Source organism: Cryptomeria japonica, chromosome 5 (genome assembly GCF_030272615.1).
Source record: "Cryptomeria japonica chromosome 5, Sugi_1.0, whole genome shotgun sequence".
NCBI lineage: Eukaryota > Viridiplantae > Streptophyta > Pinopsida > Cupressales > Cupressaceae > Cryptomeria > Cryptomeria japonica.
Genome location: NC_081409.1, coordinates 810,972,109 through 810,991,866, shown reverse-complemented (window position 1 = coordinate 810,991,866; position 19,758 = coordinate 810,972,109). Strand labels below are relative to the sequence as shown.

The window sequence follows — 19,758 nt, the reverse complement described above, 5'->3', positions numbered from 1 at the left end:
GATCTCCAACTCAGTAAGATATAGTAGACAAAATCAATATAATAATTGTAGCCTCATTAAAAATGAGTTTTATAACACTTGCAATCTAAATACTTCACCAATTTAACTCTACTCTACCGGTTCTCCTATGCTTAGTTCTTTGTCGGTTCACTATCCTTTGTTTATAGCTTTTTTGCCCTGATTCCATCTTGCATACTCTTCATTGGTACACTCTCTTTTATCCATCAACTTCAACAACTTTCTTCCTGAATCTCCTCTTCTAGTTCATATAATTGTTGTTCTATTTGACAGCTTGTTGGTTGCTCTAACCTTACTGTTAAAAACCTCTGATAAACCTTCTACTAGTTCAACCTTTCTATCAGTCAGTCAGCTCCAACACTTAGATGCTTTTGATATTCTCTTTGATTACTCTCTTCTCTCTCTTAGTTACTATCTTTTTCGGCATCTATCATCATCAACTTTAGTCTTTAGTCTGCATATTTATACTAGAATGTTCCTGCCAAAACCTACATTCAAACTGGGCAGGTTAGGGTTTTTCTCCAGCAAGTGAATCCGTATCAAATCTAATAGGATCTCATCTCCTCGATTGATGATCTGTAGTAGATCAAACATCACTACCACTTCAGAAGACATTTGTACATACTTTCTATGTTTAGCAACCTAAAACATGATTTTTGGCCTTTATTTTGTCAATCACCACTAATGCCTCAATTGTTTCACTCGACCAACGAGCACAAAAATTGGATTTTCCTGCTCCATCTACATCACCAAAACAATATCTACAACTTGGTTTGCCTCGAGCTGCACTTTCCTATCATCAATGTGTGATTTACGAGTTCCTCATTTAAAGTCGACCTACTCATCACCTGCCACATCGGTGGACGATTTGCATACCATTTCATGTGTGCCAAAAGGAGTCTACATTTCATCCTTAGGCACCATCCAACTCAACCTAGTTTTCTATGTCAGTTTGAGCATGTTCACCAACCAAGACACACTACTGGTGCTTACTCACCGATTGGCTAACCTTGCCTGTACATGTCACCTTACCGGTTATCCTTCATGTCTAATTTCATCTGTTATATTGGTGGGTCAAACTGACTTGTCATAAAACACACTGATTCATTCACTAATTTTATTTCCTAGTGATATTACACTTACCTTGCACCGGTGGATTGGATTCTTCTTTGTGTACCAGTGATTAGTGATCACGTTCTTCTTTATTATCTTTTGCTTTCTTGTCGGTGAACATGCATGCTGGTAACATCACCTTCTTTCATCCTAGATTTACTTTGTATACTAATGATTATCCATGCCAGTGACATGCTTTACTTACCGGTTGACATCAATGACAATACAATGCCAACAATCTTTAGGCCATGGAGAATCCTATTAAAGCTATAGAAATTACTACCTTGAAAACCAAATCAAACATTGAACTAAATTGAACCCTAATCTTAACCCTAAACCAAATTACACAAAAAAATGGGATTGAATGCTAACCTTAACACTCAATCAAATTGAACTCTAACCCTAAACCTTGAATTGATCCTTATACTAACCCTATTTTTATGATTTTTTAATTAAATAGAAACTCTAATTAGTGTCTTATCAAGTGATCTCATTTATAATTAATATGTCCCCATTGCATATCTTTAAACTAATATAATCTAATTCATCATAAATCTAAAACCAAATTAAACCTTAACCCTAATACTAGACAAAAATGAACCTTAATACTAAACCAAATTGAAGCCTAACTTTAAACCCAAACCTAAATTGCACTCTTACACTTATAAAAACCTTAACACAAATTAAAAATTAACCTTAAACCTAACTGAACATTAAATTTAACTATAACACTAAATCTTATAGCCATCATCATCAAGTGTTGGATAAATAACTTTTAGAATCATTGTTAGATTCAATCAAGTAATATTAAATAAAAAGTACAACCATGTTATAAATGAAATGATAGAATATTTAGTTTTGCATTTGATATGATTGAATAATGAATTAAGATTGATTAATTATCATTATCAAATATATAATACAATTATAATAGTGATAAGGAAAGAGCATAAAGCATAGTCATTAATGGATTAAGATTGCTTAATTATTCATTTGAAAAAAATATTTAATTAGATTGTATTGAGCTCAATAGTAGTGTAGCATCGTAAATTGTACGCACTTGCTAGGGTGGTACAATTTCACACCTAGTTTAGCACCCGCCTTGGCACATTTTGCATTTTGCATTGCATTTCCCCTTTAGCACTTAATTAATTAAATTAATTAGGTCTAAGGTTCTATTTTATCATCTCCCATATCATAAAGTTGGGACCTTTTCATTAAAGTGTGCCCCTTTCATTTTATTCTTCCAATACATCATTTAATTAAAAACCCTAATTAGGTCCTATTTTGAACTTGGGGGCTTGATTTCGAGGGTCAAAACATCTTGAAATCAGCTGTAACTTCGGGATTCTCTCTAAAATCATCATATCCGATGGCCCTGAAAATTTGGTGAAAAGTTGTCGGGACCATGGCGCCCAGAGTGCACACGGTCCTGGACATTTTTCCCAAAATTTTAGGAGCACGATCCAATCATAAAATAAAGCTTAACCCCAAGAAATTGGTGGGAGATTCGATCTCTAGGTCAGCCAAAAGTTGAAATTAAGACCTAGGGTTTCATATATAAGAGCTCTCTTTCTTCATTTGAAAGGATCAGAATTTTTGGTTTTCAAGGACCTTCTATGTAGTGAAAGAGAAGATCTTTGAAGAATTCAACAACATTCAACATCCATCCATCAAGCATTCATCAATTTCATTCATCCATTTAGGGCTTTGAAGACATTGAAGAGCAATAGGGGATTACCAACTGAAGATTGGCTTGTACCCCTCCCTTAGGGTTGGGTATGATTTCGTGTTGTTTTCATGTCTTTGCATAAGCCTCACTATATCACTTGTATTCATGCTTTAGATCTCTTTGCATCTTGATTTGGAGCATTTACATTATCATTTACAAGCAATTAGGGTTTACTTTCTAGGTTGCTCTAGTTTGCTTACTTGCATTTTAGGATCTTGCACACACACAAGGTCTGCACACACACTACTTTTACAATACAACTTGGCTATTTGTGGAGGTGGAAATCACCAAAGTGGGGGTTTGACTACAGCAAAACACTATATAGCCACCCACCATACCCTTTCAGATATAAGTACAGATTTTCGAATTTGAAGGACGCCGCAAGTTGCAGATCCATCGGGAACAGACTGAGACGGGACAACACACCAAATTGCAGAGCAGAAACCTAGGACAGGGGCATGGGGCACCCTGGTCCCTGGGACAGTGGCGCTGGGAACCCTGGTCCCTCTATCAGACAGCAAGTTTCAGCATTTTCCAACAGCTTTTCAGGTTGTAAAATAGCAGTTTCAGGAGCAGAATCAGGATAGTGGCGCCTGCACCCCCGTCCTGAACATTTTCACTCAAATTTTAACTCCAGGTATGCATCTGCATTCTTGTCTTGTCCTTGTGCTTACAGCTTTCCATTGTTTAATCTCAATTCTGCAATCTTGTTATTAGTTCATACTTGCACTTTGGGTTAGGAATTGAACTTGCATCATTTTATCTTTCAATCACAACAAAGGAATAGAAACCCTAATAGGTAGCCCGTGGCTCTCTCTTCCACAAAAAGAAGTAGCCAATTGTGTGATACCTCTAGGCTCTTTCGTATTCCACAATGTGTGTCAAAAGGTAGGATTAGGGCATGTTAGCCTAGTCTTGCTTTTTCCCCTACACAAGTAGTTTTTATTACATTCAATTTATTACATGTATTGTTGCACAAATACGAGTTTTTGTTGTTATTGATGTTAAACTTGTTAATCCAGACATGTAACTTGTTGATATCTGTAGTACCCTTACTCATTTGAACTGATATTTTGTTCTTGTTATTCTCAGTGGATACATTATTATTTGTTATTTAGAATTATATAACATTGTTCCATGTTTTATCTAATTATGAGACATATGATTTATTTGCAGTATTTATGTACTTACGTTTTATGGAATTATATGGTTCATTGCTATGTACTGACGCTTTACTTCATCTATGCACTGTGTGTTGTGTATCTACGAGTGTATGGGATGCATGGGGACGATTTTCCTTCACTCATCTCGGTGAGACAGGGAACGTTGCGAATCTCCTTCATCGATGTGTATGTTGAAATTTCTATATATGTATATATGCATGTGTGGTCGGTGATGCAGGATGTTGTAGGTACAAGTACCGGGTAGGTACGAGGTATCGTCTCCACCTGGCTACACAGGTCTAAGCGTGCCTTATATTTTTCGATTGAAGTGAAGGAGATAGTAGTTGACCCTATTTTGTTCAGTTACACTCGGGTGAGTGTCGTCAGTTAGTCATCCTGTCAGTCATTATACACATCTCCTCCCATTTTAAATAAAGGCTTCTCCATGTGCAGCGGACAATGACACCCCTCCTCCCTTTTTATGAAACATACTCGACGTTGCAAGCTGAAACTTTCATGGTTAATGTTGTCCCAATCACCACGTAGTAGATCCGATACAGTAGTGGGCAAGTTTAAAGGTAAGTTGTTTAAATTAAGGTAGGCGTAGTTTAGGAGAAGTAGACTCCACCGACTACCCTCCTCCTTCTTATACCACGTACTCCCTCTTCCCATTATCACTACAGCAGCAGGTAATGACACCTCTCGCTGTTCAGAGCGATAATCTACCACTTCTCCACGTCCAAACTCTTCCACGAGCTGCAATCCATTTCCTTCAACTGCAGATTGGCCGGTTTAGGAGGAGAATAGACTGGCACGTAAGGTGAAGACTGGAACATAAACCTTAGTTAACTCAAGACCTGGCAGATTAAATGCACAAGTCACTGTTTGCAAACACATAAGTGTTTGAAGTAATGAACTGATCTCTCCACCCAGCCGATAATTGTTATAACCACAATTAAGGAGCGCAAAAGACTATAGTTAACTAGAGATGGACTCCTCATGTGGAGGAACAAGAAGAGTTAGAGGTAAAAGAGTTTTAGTCAATAACTATTACTAAGCCCCAGATTTAGGAGAAGCAATGGATGATTTTTAGTATAAATAGGGGTGGGAGTAGAGAGGAAAGGGAGAGAAGTCTTTTTGTGGCATCCAAGGAAGGACGGCAAATTGTAGAAAGAAGAATAGAGTTAGAGAGGATAGTGTTTTTATAGTATCAAGAGAGTTGTTTAGAGAGGATAGTGTTTTGATAGTATCAAGAGAGTTGCTTGTTTTTTTTTTTTTGATAGAGTTGGAAAGTATTGGTGAAAAGGATCACAAGCAAGGCGCATTTATCAGCAAGAGGGCGTTAAGGTCTTGCATATTGATCAACACTTCAAATAGGTCAAGAATTTCTTAGTTTACGTTCATTAATATTTACAATCTCTGTTATATGTCATGTTATTGTCTTGCTTATGAAATAGTTATGGTTATGTTTTATTTATCATTAGGTATTGTTAAATAAAATCATATAATAGAAGTTGTGAATACGCTATGACTATAGAAGTGGAATAGTGTTTAAGTTCAAATTGCACACATGTTATTATATGGAAGAAATGTATGGTTGCGTTCAAAACCTAGTTATTAAGATTTATTAGACATAGCTCTAGGAGAGCCTGGGAAGTAATAGTTTACTATTGATACGTTACAGAGATGGTGCGAGTCAAACAGATAGCTCGCAAATCCGTAGCAGGTTATGCTCACTACTTGAAAGTCAAGAAAGATTCTTTGACACTTGTCAAGCCTGTTGTGGAGGACAACCCAGCTCTTGAAGAGAACCCAGCTCCTAAAGAGAGCAAAGAGATAGATAAAGGTCCTACTCAGAGTCCAACTAAAGAAGTTACTATTGGAAAAGGGAAAGAACCTAAGCTAGAGTGCTCGCCAGAAAAGCCGATAGTTATAAGTTCTGACTCGTTGGAGGGGTATACCCCCTTAAGTGATAATGAGTCTGTGGGGTACTTTCCTTAGAGTGAAAGCAATTCTAAAGGATATACTCCTTTAGATAATGTAGAGTCTGACGAGTGCACTTCTCCATATTTTCCGGAAGAATGATGTAACACTCTAGTGTAAAAAAATAAATAAATAAATAAAAATAAAGACATTATTCTATGAAGAAATGTATTATGTCTTATTGTAAGACTTCCTTGATGAAATAAATATATCTATTTTAATCTTCATCTATTGTATAAATGGAAATTATTAAGGTGGCATACCTATAGTAGTTAACAAGAGTGATTGAACTCTTAAACTTGTCAATAAGTGTAAAATTATGTGTTATACCGACCATATTGTTCGTCGTGTCTTGACAATGTATATTCGTATTGCAAGTTAATTTTGTGGTAGGTGTCGGTACGTAAGATTACCTTGTTTTATATGGTGGTCGCAAATAAGTACATTAAGTCATGTTGTCAGTATGTCTTGTGTGCTGTGTCTTGGCCAGTTATTTAGATGTATAACCTTAAGGAAATGAGCCACTGTGAGTTGTTCATAATGGTCAACCTTAGGTTAGTAATTATGTATCTTTCATTCGAGGTAGGTCAAGATTGGGAATGGCTGTCTATGTTGCCATAGAGTTCTGTAGATAGAACTAACCCGTAGTGTCCTAAGAGAGAGAGTGGCTTTCGAGCGGGGGCCGTGCCCAAAGTTGTGACAGGATAACCCGTTGGAAGTTGGTTAAGAAAGTGAAAATCTAATAAATGACTAGGGAAGGGTAGAATAAAAGTTAAATAAAACAATGTGCCTCGCACATAGGTGAGTGCTAGTAAAGGACTCATAATGTAGCGAGAAGGCCTGGAATGGAAAACTTACCACCTTGTCTTCGTGAGAGGATTGGTAAGGTCCGCATGAGTCTTAGTTGGAATCGGAGGTTCAGGAGAAGTTACCAGGATAACCCAGGATGGGGGCCGGGACCTATGGAGGCTATACCATGGTATCCACCGTAAGACATGCGATGACACTTTCTCCTTAGAGTCACTAGTGTTTTGTGAGTTGGGTCACATGATTGTAAGTGGAGTCTTGTAGTCCTTTCGTTCTTGTTTCATTTTGCTTGCTTGAGGGTTATCTACTATCTCCAGCATGGTGGGGTGGTAGTGTCACTCCCCATCGGATGTTCTGGTATGTATCTTCAGGCGAGGAAGGACTTCGTTGATGTTCTTGGATCGTGATTCATGTACCGACTCTTGTTCCTAACCATTGTTCAGTTGAAAACTAGAGGTTTTGAAAAGAAACTTTATGTAACTTTCATTTTGTAACATTTTAGCTCATGATGTAATTTTCTTTTTTGAAAACATGTATTTTCGAATATTGTAAGCAAAGAAACATTGTAATGTATGCTATTTCAATTACTTAATTCTTTTGTATATAATATATGATTGCTTAAAGTATTTTAGATTCTTTCATTGTGGAAATTTTATCTTAAATATTTAATTTACGAAGTAATATTCGTTGGTAACCCTTAGGAGATCCAGGTGTTAGACTTCCGCTATGTTATTAGGTGTGCTAAGGTTTAAATTCATGCACTTAATTTTTTTAAAAAAAGAAAAAATTATTTCACCCTTAGTTGCATAGATTATGATGTTTTTCCTTTAGGGTTCCTGACGGGGCATTACAATATCTTTGGTCCATATGTGATCGAGAGTAGACAAATAATAGTGGGTTAGTTCCATGGTCATGTAGATGGTTGGAGATTGATGGCAATAACTTGAGATGGTATATCAGCTTATTATATAGCTTTTTTAAGCTTTGGAGATTATCTTAGTGGTCTGTATTTGGAGTTGGTTAAGTGTGACTGTTATGGTGAACAATCTGTCAAAATTTGTTCATAGTTTGGTTTTCATTATGGCACATATGTTTCACTAGTTCTTTCAATTGGAGTACAATGTTGGTGGATGCAAATGCACAATGTAGATTTTAGATTCTCATTTGGTCTATGGTTGGAGTTATGTCGATACGAGTCAAAGTTTGTACAGTGATAGGGTGAAAATGTACATGAATGCATTGCATTCCTTTGCCTTCAAGTTTTTTGGTGGTGTGGTTTGATAATTTGGATTTGTTTCAATATTAGGTGATTCTATGTTGAGCATCTACACGTTTTTTTTGTGGTCTACATTATAATTTAAATAAGTTGAGTTGGCTTTCCTTTATTGTTTTATCATTTAGAGTCAAACTATGATGTCTTGGTCCATCCAGTAGAGTACAAAATTATTCAAGTTTTTTTTGAATAATTTTGAAGGTGTGTTGACATCGTGTAATGCCTCACATGTTTTATTTTGCCTTCCACATTTTCATGAAGATTATTTTTTAGCCAATTATTTTGATCGTACATGTTACATTTGATTAGGGTGACCTAATTAATGATTATTTTGGTTGTGAATGGTATAAAAGAGATGAAATAATTTTAGAGACGAATATGAGTAGTCTGTGTTGTGTGAAGTATATGTAAATTTGTGCAAAGGTTCACAAGTACAATAGATTAGTAATGAAGGAAGTTTCAAATGTGTTTTAAGTGGTAACTATAATCATCATATTAGTGGATGTGGTTGCCTATAGTTCAATATATTAATGTTTCTATTTCAATTATAATGTATTTGCGGAAGAAGTGATCTACGGAGTTCACAAGTCTTTTTTGTATCTCATGCAAAGGTTGTGTGCCTCAGTATTGCAAGTCCACTTTAGGGGTAGTGAGCTCCTTCGGCTTGAGCCTAAAATATTATAACCTATTTTTCATATTGTGGGATAGTTCTCACTATTTTTTTTCCCTCATTAGGGTTTCCATGTAAAATCTTGGTGTTCACTTATAATTTTGATTGTGTTTTTAAGTTCTTTACTTTTGCACATGTGGTAAATAGAATGAATAATAATTGATTTGGTTAAATTGATTAAGTTTTTAACATATGCAGATTCATCCCCCCTCTTAACATCCAAAAGTGTTCAATATGTATATCTATGTTTTAAATAAGGCTTCAATGTCTGATCAATTGATCAACACAATATGATCCTTATATCTATTTTATTTATTTTAAATAGAAAATCTTGTCATTTGTTTATATTTATGAATAATATTTATTTTTTAAAATTTGAGATCTCTCTGCATCCTCTACATGAATTTAATTTATAAAATATCTTTAAAAATTTATTTTCTAATTTATTCTAATATTAAAATTGAACATCATTATCCTACAATAAACCCCTTTCTTAGAAAAACTGTTCAGTAAAACCAACAATACTAATATAATTTTTTTAATAACCAGGCACCTTCATGTGACAATAAAACCTCCCTTAATAAAATTGTTATTGGCTTAGAAGACAGCCTCCATGACTGAGAAAGCAAATCAGTCAAAGGCGTAAGAGATGACAAGCCTGTCACGAGTAGAGGATCTCACAATGGAGCATATTTCTTCATAACACATCTTTAGACCTTCAGGACAATCGTCAATATGAGAAAAACAAAGAGCATTTACCAGTCATATACATCATAATGGCAAATCTGAGGTATTAGGAAGCATACAAAGACAAGTTTTCAGAGTTTAAAGAGAAGTAATATCAACTACAACCATAATCGATGGTAAAAAACCCCGAGGGCAGATTCACAACCCAATTAATAGTAATTAATGGTCGCCAAAAAGCACAAGTTCAACACACAGAAATAAAATAAAATTTCTTCAGCAATTACCAACGTTTTTTGTTTATCAAGAAATGTTTGAAGCTGATAACACAAATGCAGGGTTTGATAAACGAAATTATGACCATAAAGAAAAGATGAAACCCTAAAAAATATTAGTCCTACTTCATTCCATCAAAATGGAATTCAAGTTGAACACAGAGAAACAAAAGCAGGAGCAATGAATTTTAACTTTTTTCTAGTCATTGTAAATGCTCAAAACCGAGTTGTTTCGTATGGAGGAAATGCACACTTGGAAATCTGCAGATCGTTTCTACAAAAGCCCATTCCAACTCTCATAAAATCCTCATGGCGCCAAAGCTCTAGGTTGAAGCCAAAGAGAGCGGATTTTCACCGAGAACAAAATTGAGGAAAAGATGCATCAAAACCAGTCAAAGCCATGGCCTTGGAGGCCCAAAACATCCTTCAAATAAAAAAAATGGAGGTGGAAGCCTCAGTTTTGAGAGTAAAAGCAGCTTACCACACATTATACAGAGAGAATCTATATGGCAAACGCTGAGAGTTGACAAAAAATCTGCAGATCGAATCATCTCCAAACTCTCATGGCACCTCTCAGTAGCGAAGTTTCCAGAAGGAAAGGCTTTGAATGCCAAATGCAAGGAGTGAAATGAAATATTTTTGGGTTTCTTACCGTATATGCATCAAATTGCCTATAGGCAATTTTTTGCCTTTATTTTTATTTTTCTCTCTCCTCGCTAATATGCCCGGCATAGTGAAGGGAAATCAAACTTTTACTTTTGCATCTCCTAGTCTATAAATAATAAATATTTATTAAGTGATTTATGGATTATCACTTAATAATTGATGTTTTTGTAAAAGAAAATATTTATTAAGTGATAATTTATAAATCACTTGATAAACATTATCTTATGAAAATTAAAATAATGGTTTGATAAATAAAATAAGAATTTTTTTTAATTAAAGTGTTTGATTAAATTATGATTATATTAAACTAGCATATTTATATTTTATAAATAAAATTCATGTAGAAAATGTGGAGAGATAAGAATTTTTTTTTTAAATAACATTCATAAATATAAACAAATGACAAGATTTACTATTTCAAACAATTAATAAAAGTATAAAACCCATATTACATTGACATTGCAACCTTATTTACAAGATAGATTAAAATAAACTTTAATTAATAATTGTTGATTTATTTTTAATAAAAAAATTAATTTAATTTAATTTTTTTGTGTTATATTATTTTTATAATTTAATTATTTAAAAGTAGCTAATAAATATTTTATGAATTTTAGAAATAAGATTTTAGTTTAATTACTAGGAAAAGTTATCTAATTAATGTTTCTAAATTAAATAGAATTAACTTAATTTTTTTAATTCTTAATGCTTAGAGTAAACTTATCTCATTGATAAACTTTAATGAAATTTAAGTTTTTTATTTGATGACATAAGTTTATTATCCTATGAACTTTTTTAATTTGTAAGTTTTTTATATTAATTTTTAACATTAATGGAATAAGTTTATTTTATATAGTAGATATCATAATAATATTAAATTTGATATCTCTACACGTATATTCCATAATTTAAAAAAAAATATAGGTATGCTACTATTTAGTTATCTCTAATTATCGTTGAGTATTGAAATACCATTTAATTTTAATTTTATATAATTATATAATTAATAACAAATTCTAGAGTCTTGAGTAAAATGTGGTCTATCCATAGTAATTAATTTGAAATGTGAAAATTTTTAAAGTGACATAATTAATGAAAACTTTCTAAACATGTTAAGTTTCAAAAATACAAAATCTCTATCAACTTCTAAAATCAAGATTGGAAACTAGTTTGACAATGACAACTTTTTCATATGTTGAGGAAAGAGAAATGATTTTCTAAATTAAATGTTAAGTGTTTGACAATAGCAACTTTCTCAAATGTTGAAGAAAAAAAAATTACTTTCTAAATTAGATCACATCCTTATTATAAATTCTTGACTACCACTTTTTTGACATGGAATTTGTATTTTCAAAAGAGATGGGCATTAAGAGGAACGCCATGAGTTCTAGAGTTTTTGTTTGCATTCTTGTTGTCATGGTTTTCCTTCAAACAACTACAACAATGTCTTTTGCTACAGTACTAGGTAAGATATATTTAAAACTCTTGTACTAAGGATGAGAGCTAATTTTTAAAAAATTCATTTATCTTTATTAGTTTTGGACATTGTTTTGAATATTTAATGAGAATCTTAAATTTAATTGAAGGCTCTGTTGAACCTCTATCAATTCCATGTGGAGTTATTCTGAAAAATCAATCACGATGTGAAGATGTGTGTCTTCCTCCTGAAGGAAAATGTGCACCAACAAATAATGATCATTATGTGTGCTGTTGCAAAAGAAGGAAAGCACGACATTGTAATCAATATAATTCTTCTTATATGAATTAATGTGACATTTTAGTTAAGTTTACATAATAAAGGATGAGAAGAATGTCATATATGAGTTTTCTAAATAAATGATTAGAAATGATGTTCATAACTAAATAAATATTTTTAATAAATTTGAATTAGGAATTGAATAGTTTTTCTATTGAATTGCAATCATGAGCATAATATAATAGATAAAATTTTCTCAATAAATAATTAGTGCAAACAATATTTTCTGTTAAATATAAACATTTCTAATAAATTTCAATTAGAAAGAAAATATATTCTATTGATTTTCATACAAGATGAACTATAACTTCTTTTAAAATAAATAATTTGAAATTATGTTTACAATTAAAAAAATATTTTTAATAAATTTGAATTAATAACTCAATAGTTTTTCTATAGAATTGTCATCATGATAAGAATTTAATAGTTATAGCTGGGTTTTTTTAATTGTTATATTAAGACAAGGTTGTAGTTTTCAATGACTTTTTTATATCTGTCTAATAGTTATAGCTGGGTTTTTGTTAATTAACACATTTCAAACATAAATTATTAATATTGGTAAAATATATATTTTGTTAATACTATTCTCATTAGACATGACTAACATTATTTTAACATTAACAACGTTATTAAAATGACCTACTTCTTTTTTTATTAAATTTTAATATCTTATATTAATACTATTATTCGCATTTCCACTACCAAAATTAGTCTCTGCTATATTCTGATCAGTCAATGTATGAGGATAATGTTAATCAGACTGCTACCTTTAAAAGGAACTGCTAACCTATCCTATCTCCTTTCAATATTTCAAGTACTTTAATTTATTATGTCAGCTAAATAAAAACCTACACATTTGGTTTCTCAATAAAAATAATTTGAAAAATAGTTGGTCGAAGTTATTCCTCTACAACAAATGGAAGGTGAAAAGTGACGTTGAAGTGAGAATAATGGAACCAATCCTTCCCATTTTTATTTTGGGTAGGGGAAGAACACGCGTTAATTGTGTATTCTTTGTACATTCAATTTATCAGTTATTAATTTAGAAGAAATTAGAAAAATGAATTAAAATTTTATTAAGTTGAAGGTATTCTTTATGTGAGCTCTACCAAGTTTAATTGGAAGTTCATGGTAACACTAGGTAATTGTGTATTCTTTGTGCATTCAATTTATTAACTTTAGAAGAAATCAAAACAATGACTTCAAATTTTATTATGTCCAAGGCATTCCTTATGTGAGCTTTACCAAGTTCATGAGATCCATTGTTGTTGATATCATCTTAGAGATGTGGAAGACATTTGAAACAATTACATCCATTGAATAAAAAAGCGATTAAACTACCATCACCTACAAGAAACTTTTTATATGCATCTTTAATTGTCAAGCTCAACTAAATTGTTTTTTATTTTAAGTTGTTTTTCTTCTTAAAAGTGATTTTTTAAATAAAGTAAAATATTTTTTAATTAATATATGCTTATTTGCTATTTGATATATTTTATTTTATTTTATTTACTAATCATTTAAAAATCATAATATAAAATGATTTGCATGAAAAAAAGAAAAAATAGAACCAAAAGTTGCTTTTAAATCTATTCTTTAGTTTTAACTTACTCTAAAATTATAATTAGCCATTGTCTAATTATAAATATATTTAATTTTATTTTATTGTATTAGGTAATATATATTTATGAATTTTAATAAATTATTATAATTTTAGAATTAAATGTAAGCTTTCAAATTTTTTTGTGATTTAATTAATAATTTTAAATCCAATAATACTTAGTCCCTCATAGAAATATAATTGTAGTTAGAAATATTTCTCTTTTTAAAAAATATGTATTGTTAATGTCAGATTTATAGTTAAGTTATTTTTTATTTTTTTGATAAAAGTGGATACCACTAAATTATATTAATATTTTCTTTTTTTTTACAAGATGTCCAGTTCAATGAGCACTGAAGGGAAAGAACCAGTAAGAAAACCCTTCAATATTTCTCAAAATACACAAGCTTACCTACCCATTAGAAAGACCCCCTCGGCACATTCCACCAAAACCCTCCCAAATTACATAATATTTTTATTAGATATAAAGGAAGCTGCCATAAGAGGCATACAAGCATAAACAATCATTTGAATCATCAGGAAGAACAACATCCACCAGAAAACTAAAAGATCAGCCAAAAATTCGACCATGAACTATCCCTACCTGTAAAACACAATTCTCCAACCCATTGATTAATATGAGACCAAGAACAAGAAGAGAAATCACTACAAGAGAACCTACGAAGACAAACATCGTAAGAAAACATAGAATAATTCAAATAAGAATAAGGAGGGGATTTTGTAGACCCAAAGGAACCAAAATGATGCCAAGCCAAAGAATAACCCATGGAAGAATTCAAGATAGTAGCAGAAAGATGAGAAACCATCGCATATACCAGACCATCTACAAATTCCAAGGCCTCGAAGATAGCCACCATCTTCCGAGCCTTAAAAATAACTTTCAAATGAAATGGATCATCTTATCTTATGAGAAAAAATGCCAAAATAAAGAGAGAAAAACATAGAAAGAGAAATACTAGAGCCCGCATATAAGCCAAACTAAGTGAGAGATCATAATGAATGCAACCAGAGCACAACACGATATCACACAGAATGTGCAAGAATCAACATACCAAAACATGATAACCAAACCCACTTGCCAAAGGAGTGAACGAAGCACAACCAAACATCATTACTCAATCCAGCAAGCAGACAGCTAACTGCAATAAAGATAGCTACCAAAAAATGATTAACCAAAACCACCTTACTTAAGCTCAACACAACATGATTACCAAATTGAAATAGCCAATCTGAAAATCAAGTTAAAGAAATGCTAGCTCATAACAGTGAATGAGCAAGGAAACAATGATTGACCAGATAGATTCGAGCATCAAATCTATGATTAGCCAAATAATTTCAATCTGCCAGATAGATATCATCATATGGATGGAGCTCATGCACCTAGCACATTCAAAAAAGAAGACCAAACCAAGAATGTGAAAACATAATTTACAATATTCTAAATAATGTGAAAAAATTCACTAATTAACATAATACATCGTTCTAGATATGATAAATCTTAGGATAAGAATTTGGATTATGATTCAATTAATGTTAATATTATTTGTAATCTATTTAATTTTTTTAGATACATATTTTATTCATATTTCAAATCTACCAAATTAAAAAGATAGCTTTGTTTTTTATTGAATTATTTTTCAATTCAAAATATTTATTATTATTATATGTAAAAATATTATTTATATTAATATTTGGATTTTCATATATTTTGACTTTTCTTTTAGTTTGTTCTATTTAAATTTTTAATTAATATATAAGTTTGAAATTTGTTTTAAATTATTTGTCTTTTGATGAAATTAAAAATAATAATTAAAAGTTATTAGATTAATTTAATTTATAATTATTTATCTTTTTAAAATGTTAATTTATTGTATAATATTTATATTTTGAATTTGTATTCTAATTTATATAAATAATTAATGTATCTTGTCATCTCTCTCTATTGCCCCCCTCCTCTCTCTCTCTCCTTATCTCTCCCTCTTCTTATCTCTCCCTCTCTATGTGTGTCACTCCCTCTTTCCATATCTCTTTATTTCTCTATCCTCTGTTTATCTATCTCCCTTTCCCACTCACACACTCCTTGTTACTCGTATGCATATCTATCTCAATATGTCTCACATTTTCACACATGCTTCTTGTTTCTCCCTCCTTATCTCTATCTCTATCTCTCCCCCCCCCCCACCTCTCTCTCTCTCTCACTCTCTCTCTCTCTTTGTTATATACTTCTCTCTCTCTCCTTATCCCTATTTCTATTTTTTTTTCACTATCACTCCCTTCTTTCATATCTATCTACTCACTACTCTATCATTTCCTCTATTTTCCACGATCTTCTCTATAATAGAACCTAGTTATCTTCCAAATTATTTTTTGTTTTAGTCATCTTTAGAACCGTATAACTAGATGCATAACTTATTTTAAGCAATTACTTATCCATTAAGACATTAGTTACACAAGCATCATCATTTTTTAAAAGTCCCACCAATTGAACTTACACATTGAACAATTGTATGCAAAATACATCAATTTATTTTCCTATTTGACCTTCCATGCCTATTTGGCATACCCATTGCACACCAAAGTGTGGGTTAATAAAATTCACATGTATTAATAGTCACTCACTTTGTAACTTTTTTGTTTCATAATTGGTCTATTTATGTACACTACTAGGGTATTTGTGCACAAGTAGTATTAGCAATTTTAAGTGCACTATTATTGGGGTATCTTTAAGTAGGTATCCTACAACAATTTAAAATATGGACCTGTGTGTGTATGGTGGATTCCATAGCGTAACATACAAAGATAACCAGAAAAAATCATGGAAATCAGATGTACCGTTTATAGTCTATGAGTGCATGAAGCTAGATGTTGTGATGAATAATTGGGATGAGTATTATGGACAATCATTTTTTTCATTTATAGATGCATTATTTTAATTTTATTTGATTGCAATGAGTACTACTTGTTTTTAATAGTTAATTAGGAAAGTGTTAGTAAAATGGTTACTTTTGTTTCTTGTTTGAAGGGAATTTGGAATTTTGGTGTAATATGTTGCTACGAAGTTGTTCTTTTATGTATTATCATTTTCATTTAAATATTTATGTCAAGAGGTATGAAGTAATAATAAATAAATTTACAAAAATATTAAAATTGTAAATAAATAAACATAAGATATGATATTTTATGCTTATATTAGTTGACACAATTTTGAGAAATAATAAAAAATAAAAAAATAAAGAAAGATTTCATATAACAAGGAAGGAAAGAATATTAATTTTCAATTTACAAAATTCAAAAAGAAATTCAATGTTTCTAAATTTTAAACATAAAAATATAAGTTTTCAAATTAAAAAAATCAAAGTTACATCCATACACAAATATATAATATTTCTAAATTCAAAAATTGAAAGTTACATGCATACCCAAATATTTAAAAAATAATATGTAATTTTTAATTTTTAATTTTCAATTTAAAAGAAAGACTAAAAATATTTTCTATGTTCAAATGGGCAAGATTACTTAACCTCAAGTACCTTAATGGAGATGATCCATCCCAAATCTTCAGGGAGCCCAACCCTCCCAGAGGTTCTTGCCTTTGGAATTTTATGCTTGATTGTAGGAAGATCATCTCAGATAGGTTAACTTGGAACCTGGGGTCTGGGGACAAAGCTGGTCAGATTCTTGGGGAGGATATAAAGCCATTGAAAAAATCCATGACTTTGGGATTACCCAGGCCCTTCTTGAATTAAAAAGAGGTCCCCTGTTAAATAGTTATCTCTCCCCTTCAAAGGAAGGGGTTGGGTGGTAGTGGATTGAAAGGGGCGATGAAGCCATCTCGGAGGAAGACAAGCATAAACTCTTGTCAATTCTCAATTCTAGGAACTTTGTCCTAAGTTATGCTTAGGACAAGCTTGTTTGGGAAGGATTCTTAAAGGAGAATACAATTCCAAGGATGGGTATTCTCCCATATCCAAAGCAGTTTTAAGACCTAAGGTAGAACTTCCATTGAATCTTTGTTAGGATAGAAATTGTCTGCCCAAGGCAGGCATTTTTTCTTGGCTTGCAATCCAAAGCAAACTCCTCACTGTAGATAAATTTAAGCATATGGGCTATGAGGGTCCTAGTAGATGTCCCCTATGCGAAACAAAGGAGGAGGACACCAATCATATACTCCTTAACTGTCCCTTTTCTTATCAATGTTGGATCTAGTTCACCAATAAACTTGAATGGTCTGCAGCCTTCCCCAACACCATCTTAGGGATGCTCATGGCTTGGCCTCTCCTTAGGCGTGGGTGTCTCTTTGAAGGTTTATGGAGAGCTCTCCCATCATCCATAATGTGGGAACTATGGAAAGAAAGAAATAGGCGCATCTTTAAGAATGAAAAACTAGATATCCTAAGAATCATCAATAAGATAGAGTCAGTTGTCACTGAGCTTGTGAATAATAGACTCACCTCAGGTTCACTTAAAAATGCTTCTATATCTTATTGGGATGAAAGGATTAAAAAATGATGGAAGAGCTTGTCATTTCCCCCCTTTGTAGGTGAAGGCCCTCCGGCCATCCTTCGTTCTAGAGCAACATGTAGATGGCAGCCCCCTGGTGAAGGGTGGCTGAAGTTAAACTTTGATGGGGCTACCCGGTGCAACCTAGGGAAAGCGGGGATAGGATGCGTTGTTCATAATTGGGAAGGAAAGGAAGTAGCATTCCTTTCCTCTCCAGCTAGCATCAATACAAATAACTGGGCAGAATTGTTGGCCCTAGTGGAAGGCTTGCTCTTATGCAGGAAACATGAAGCTAAATACTTAGATATTGAGGGAGACTCGACTATAGTTGTCAATGCTCTAAGAAAAGGTAGCATGCCCGATTGGAAACTTAATACCTTGCTATCAAAGGCTATGGACATATGCAAAGGTTTTGATAGGTTTACAGATAATCACATCTATAGGGAAGGTAATAAAAGGGCAGATGAGCTTGCCAACATGGGGTCTGATGGCATCAAGCTCTTGTCTTTGCCAACTTAAGACAAGATCTATCTTCATTCCCTCTCATCTCACGTGTTTGGACCTTAGTCACCTCGGTTTAGCCTCATACTCAAACCATCCCTTGAACCTTGCAGTTCAGAGAATCATTAATCTCACAGACATATCTAGGCAAACCTAGAGAGTTTTCATTTCCATATTCAGATCTATGAAGAGATTTTGGGCAACCTCAAAACTTTCTCTAATATATATATGTGGATGTATGAATACATATAGTATATATATACATGTTTAGATATATGTGTATGTGGGTATATATACATAGTTACAAATACATACACACACTCATACATTAATACATATAGATAGATATATATATACAATTATATGTATGTATGTATGGATGTATGCATGCACAAATGTATGTATCTACAGACATTCACACATATATTTCTTCAGATACATTCATACATACATACATACATACATAATATATATATATATATATATAGATATATCTTTCTCAAGGATATATATATATATATATATATATATATCCTTGAGAAAGATATATCTATATATATATGTATATATTTACATATATATATATTGTAGATAGGAATTCGGAAATCATCAAATCAATTAGATATTAAACTAGCTCAATCACAAAACCAGATTGCAATGATAACAAAACCTACAAACATTCAATTCAAATGCAAACCATCACCAATGCGGATGTCTCCTCCATGATTCTCCATTGTCCTTCTTTCTCCTTCAAATTTCTTTGTTTTGTGGATCTCAACTTCAAGTGCATAAGCATAACGTGAAAGAAAGATTGACAAGATGGTAGCGCAAGAATACTAGAAGTGTGATTGATTTGGGGATATGAAAATGTGATCAATTGGGGATCTTTGATTGAAGAAATTCATCCAATTTATAGACAAATTGGAGAAAAGACAAGATTAGCATGAAGAGATTTGAAAGGAAACTTCAAATCAAGAATGACAAATATGACAAATT

The 19,758-nt window shown here is 32.3% G+C and overlaps 1 protein-coding gene across 1 annotated transcript; it reads left to right on the top strand.

Moving 5' to 3' along the window:
* Nucleotides 1-5,712: 5,712 nt before the first annotated feature.
* LOC131042915 (uncharacterized) lies at nucleotides 5,713-18,780 on the top strand. Its single transcript, XM_057976256.1, has 2 exons — nucleotides 5,713-5,872; nucleotides 18,302-18,780. Exons 1-2 carry the CDS (start codon nucleotides 5,713-5,715, stop codon nucleotides 18,778-18,780), a joined length of 639 nt encoding a protein of 212 aa, XP_057832239.1.
* Nucleotides 18,781-19,758: the final 978 nt, after the last annotated feature.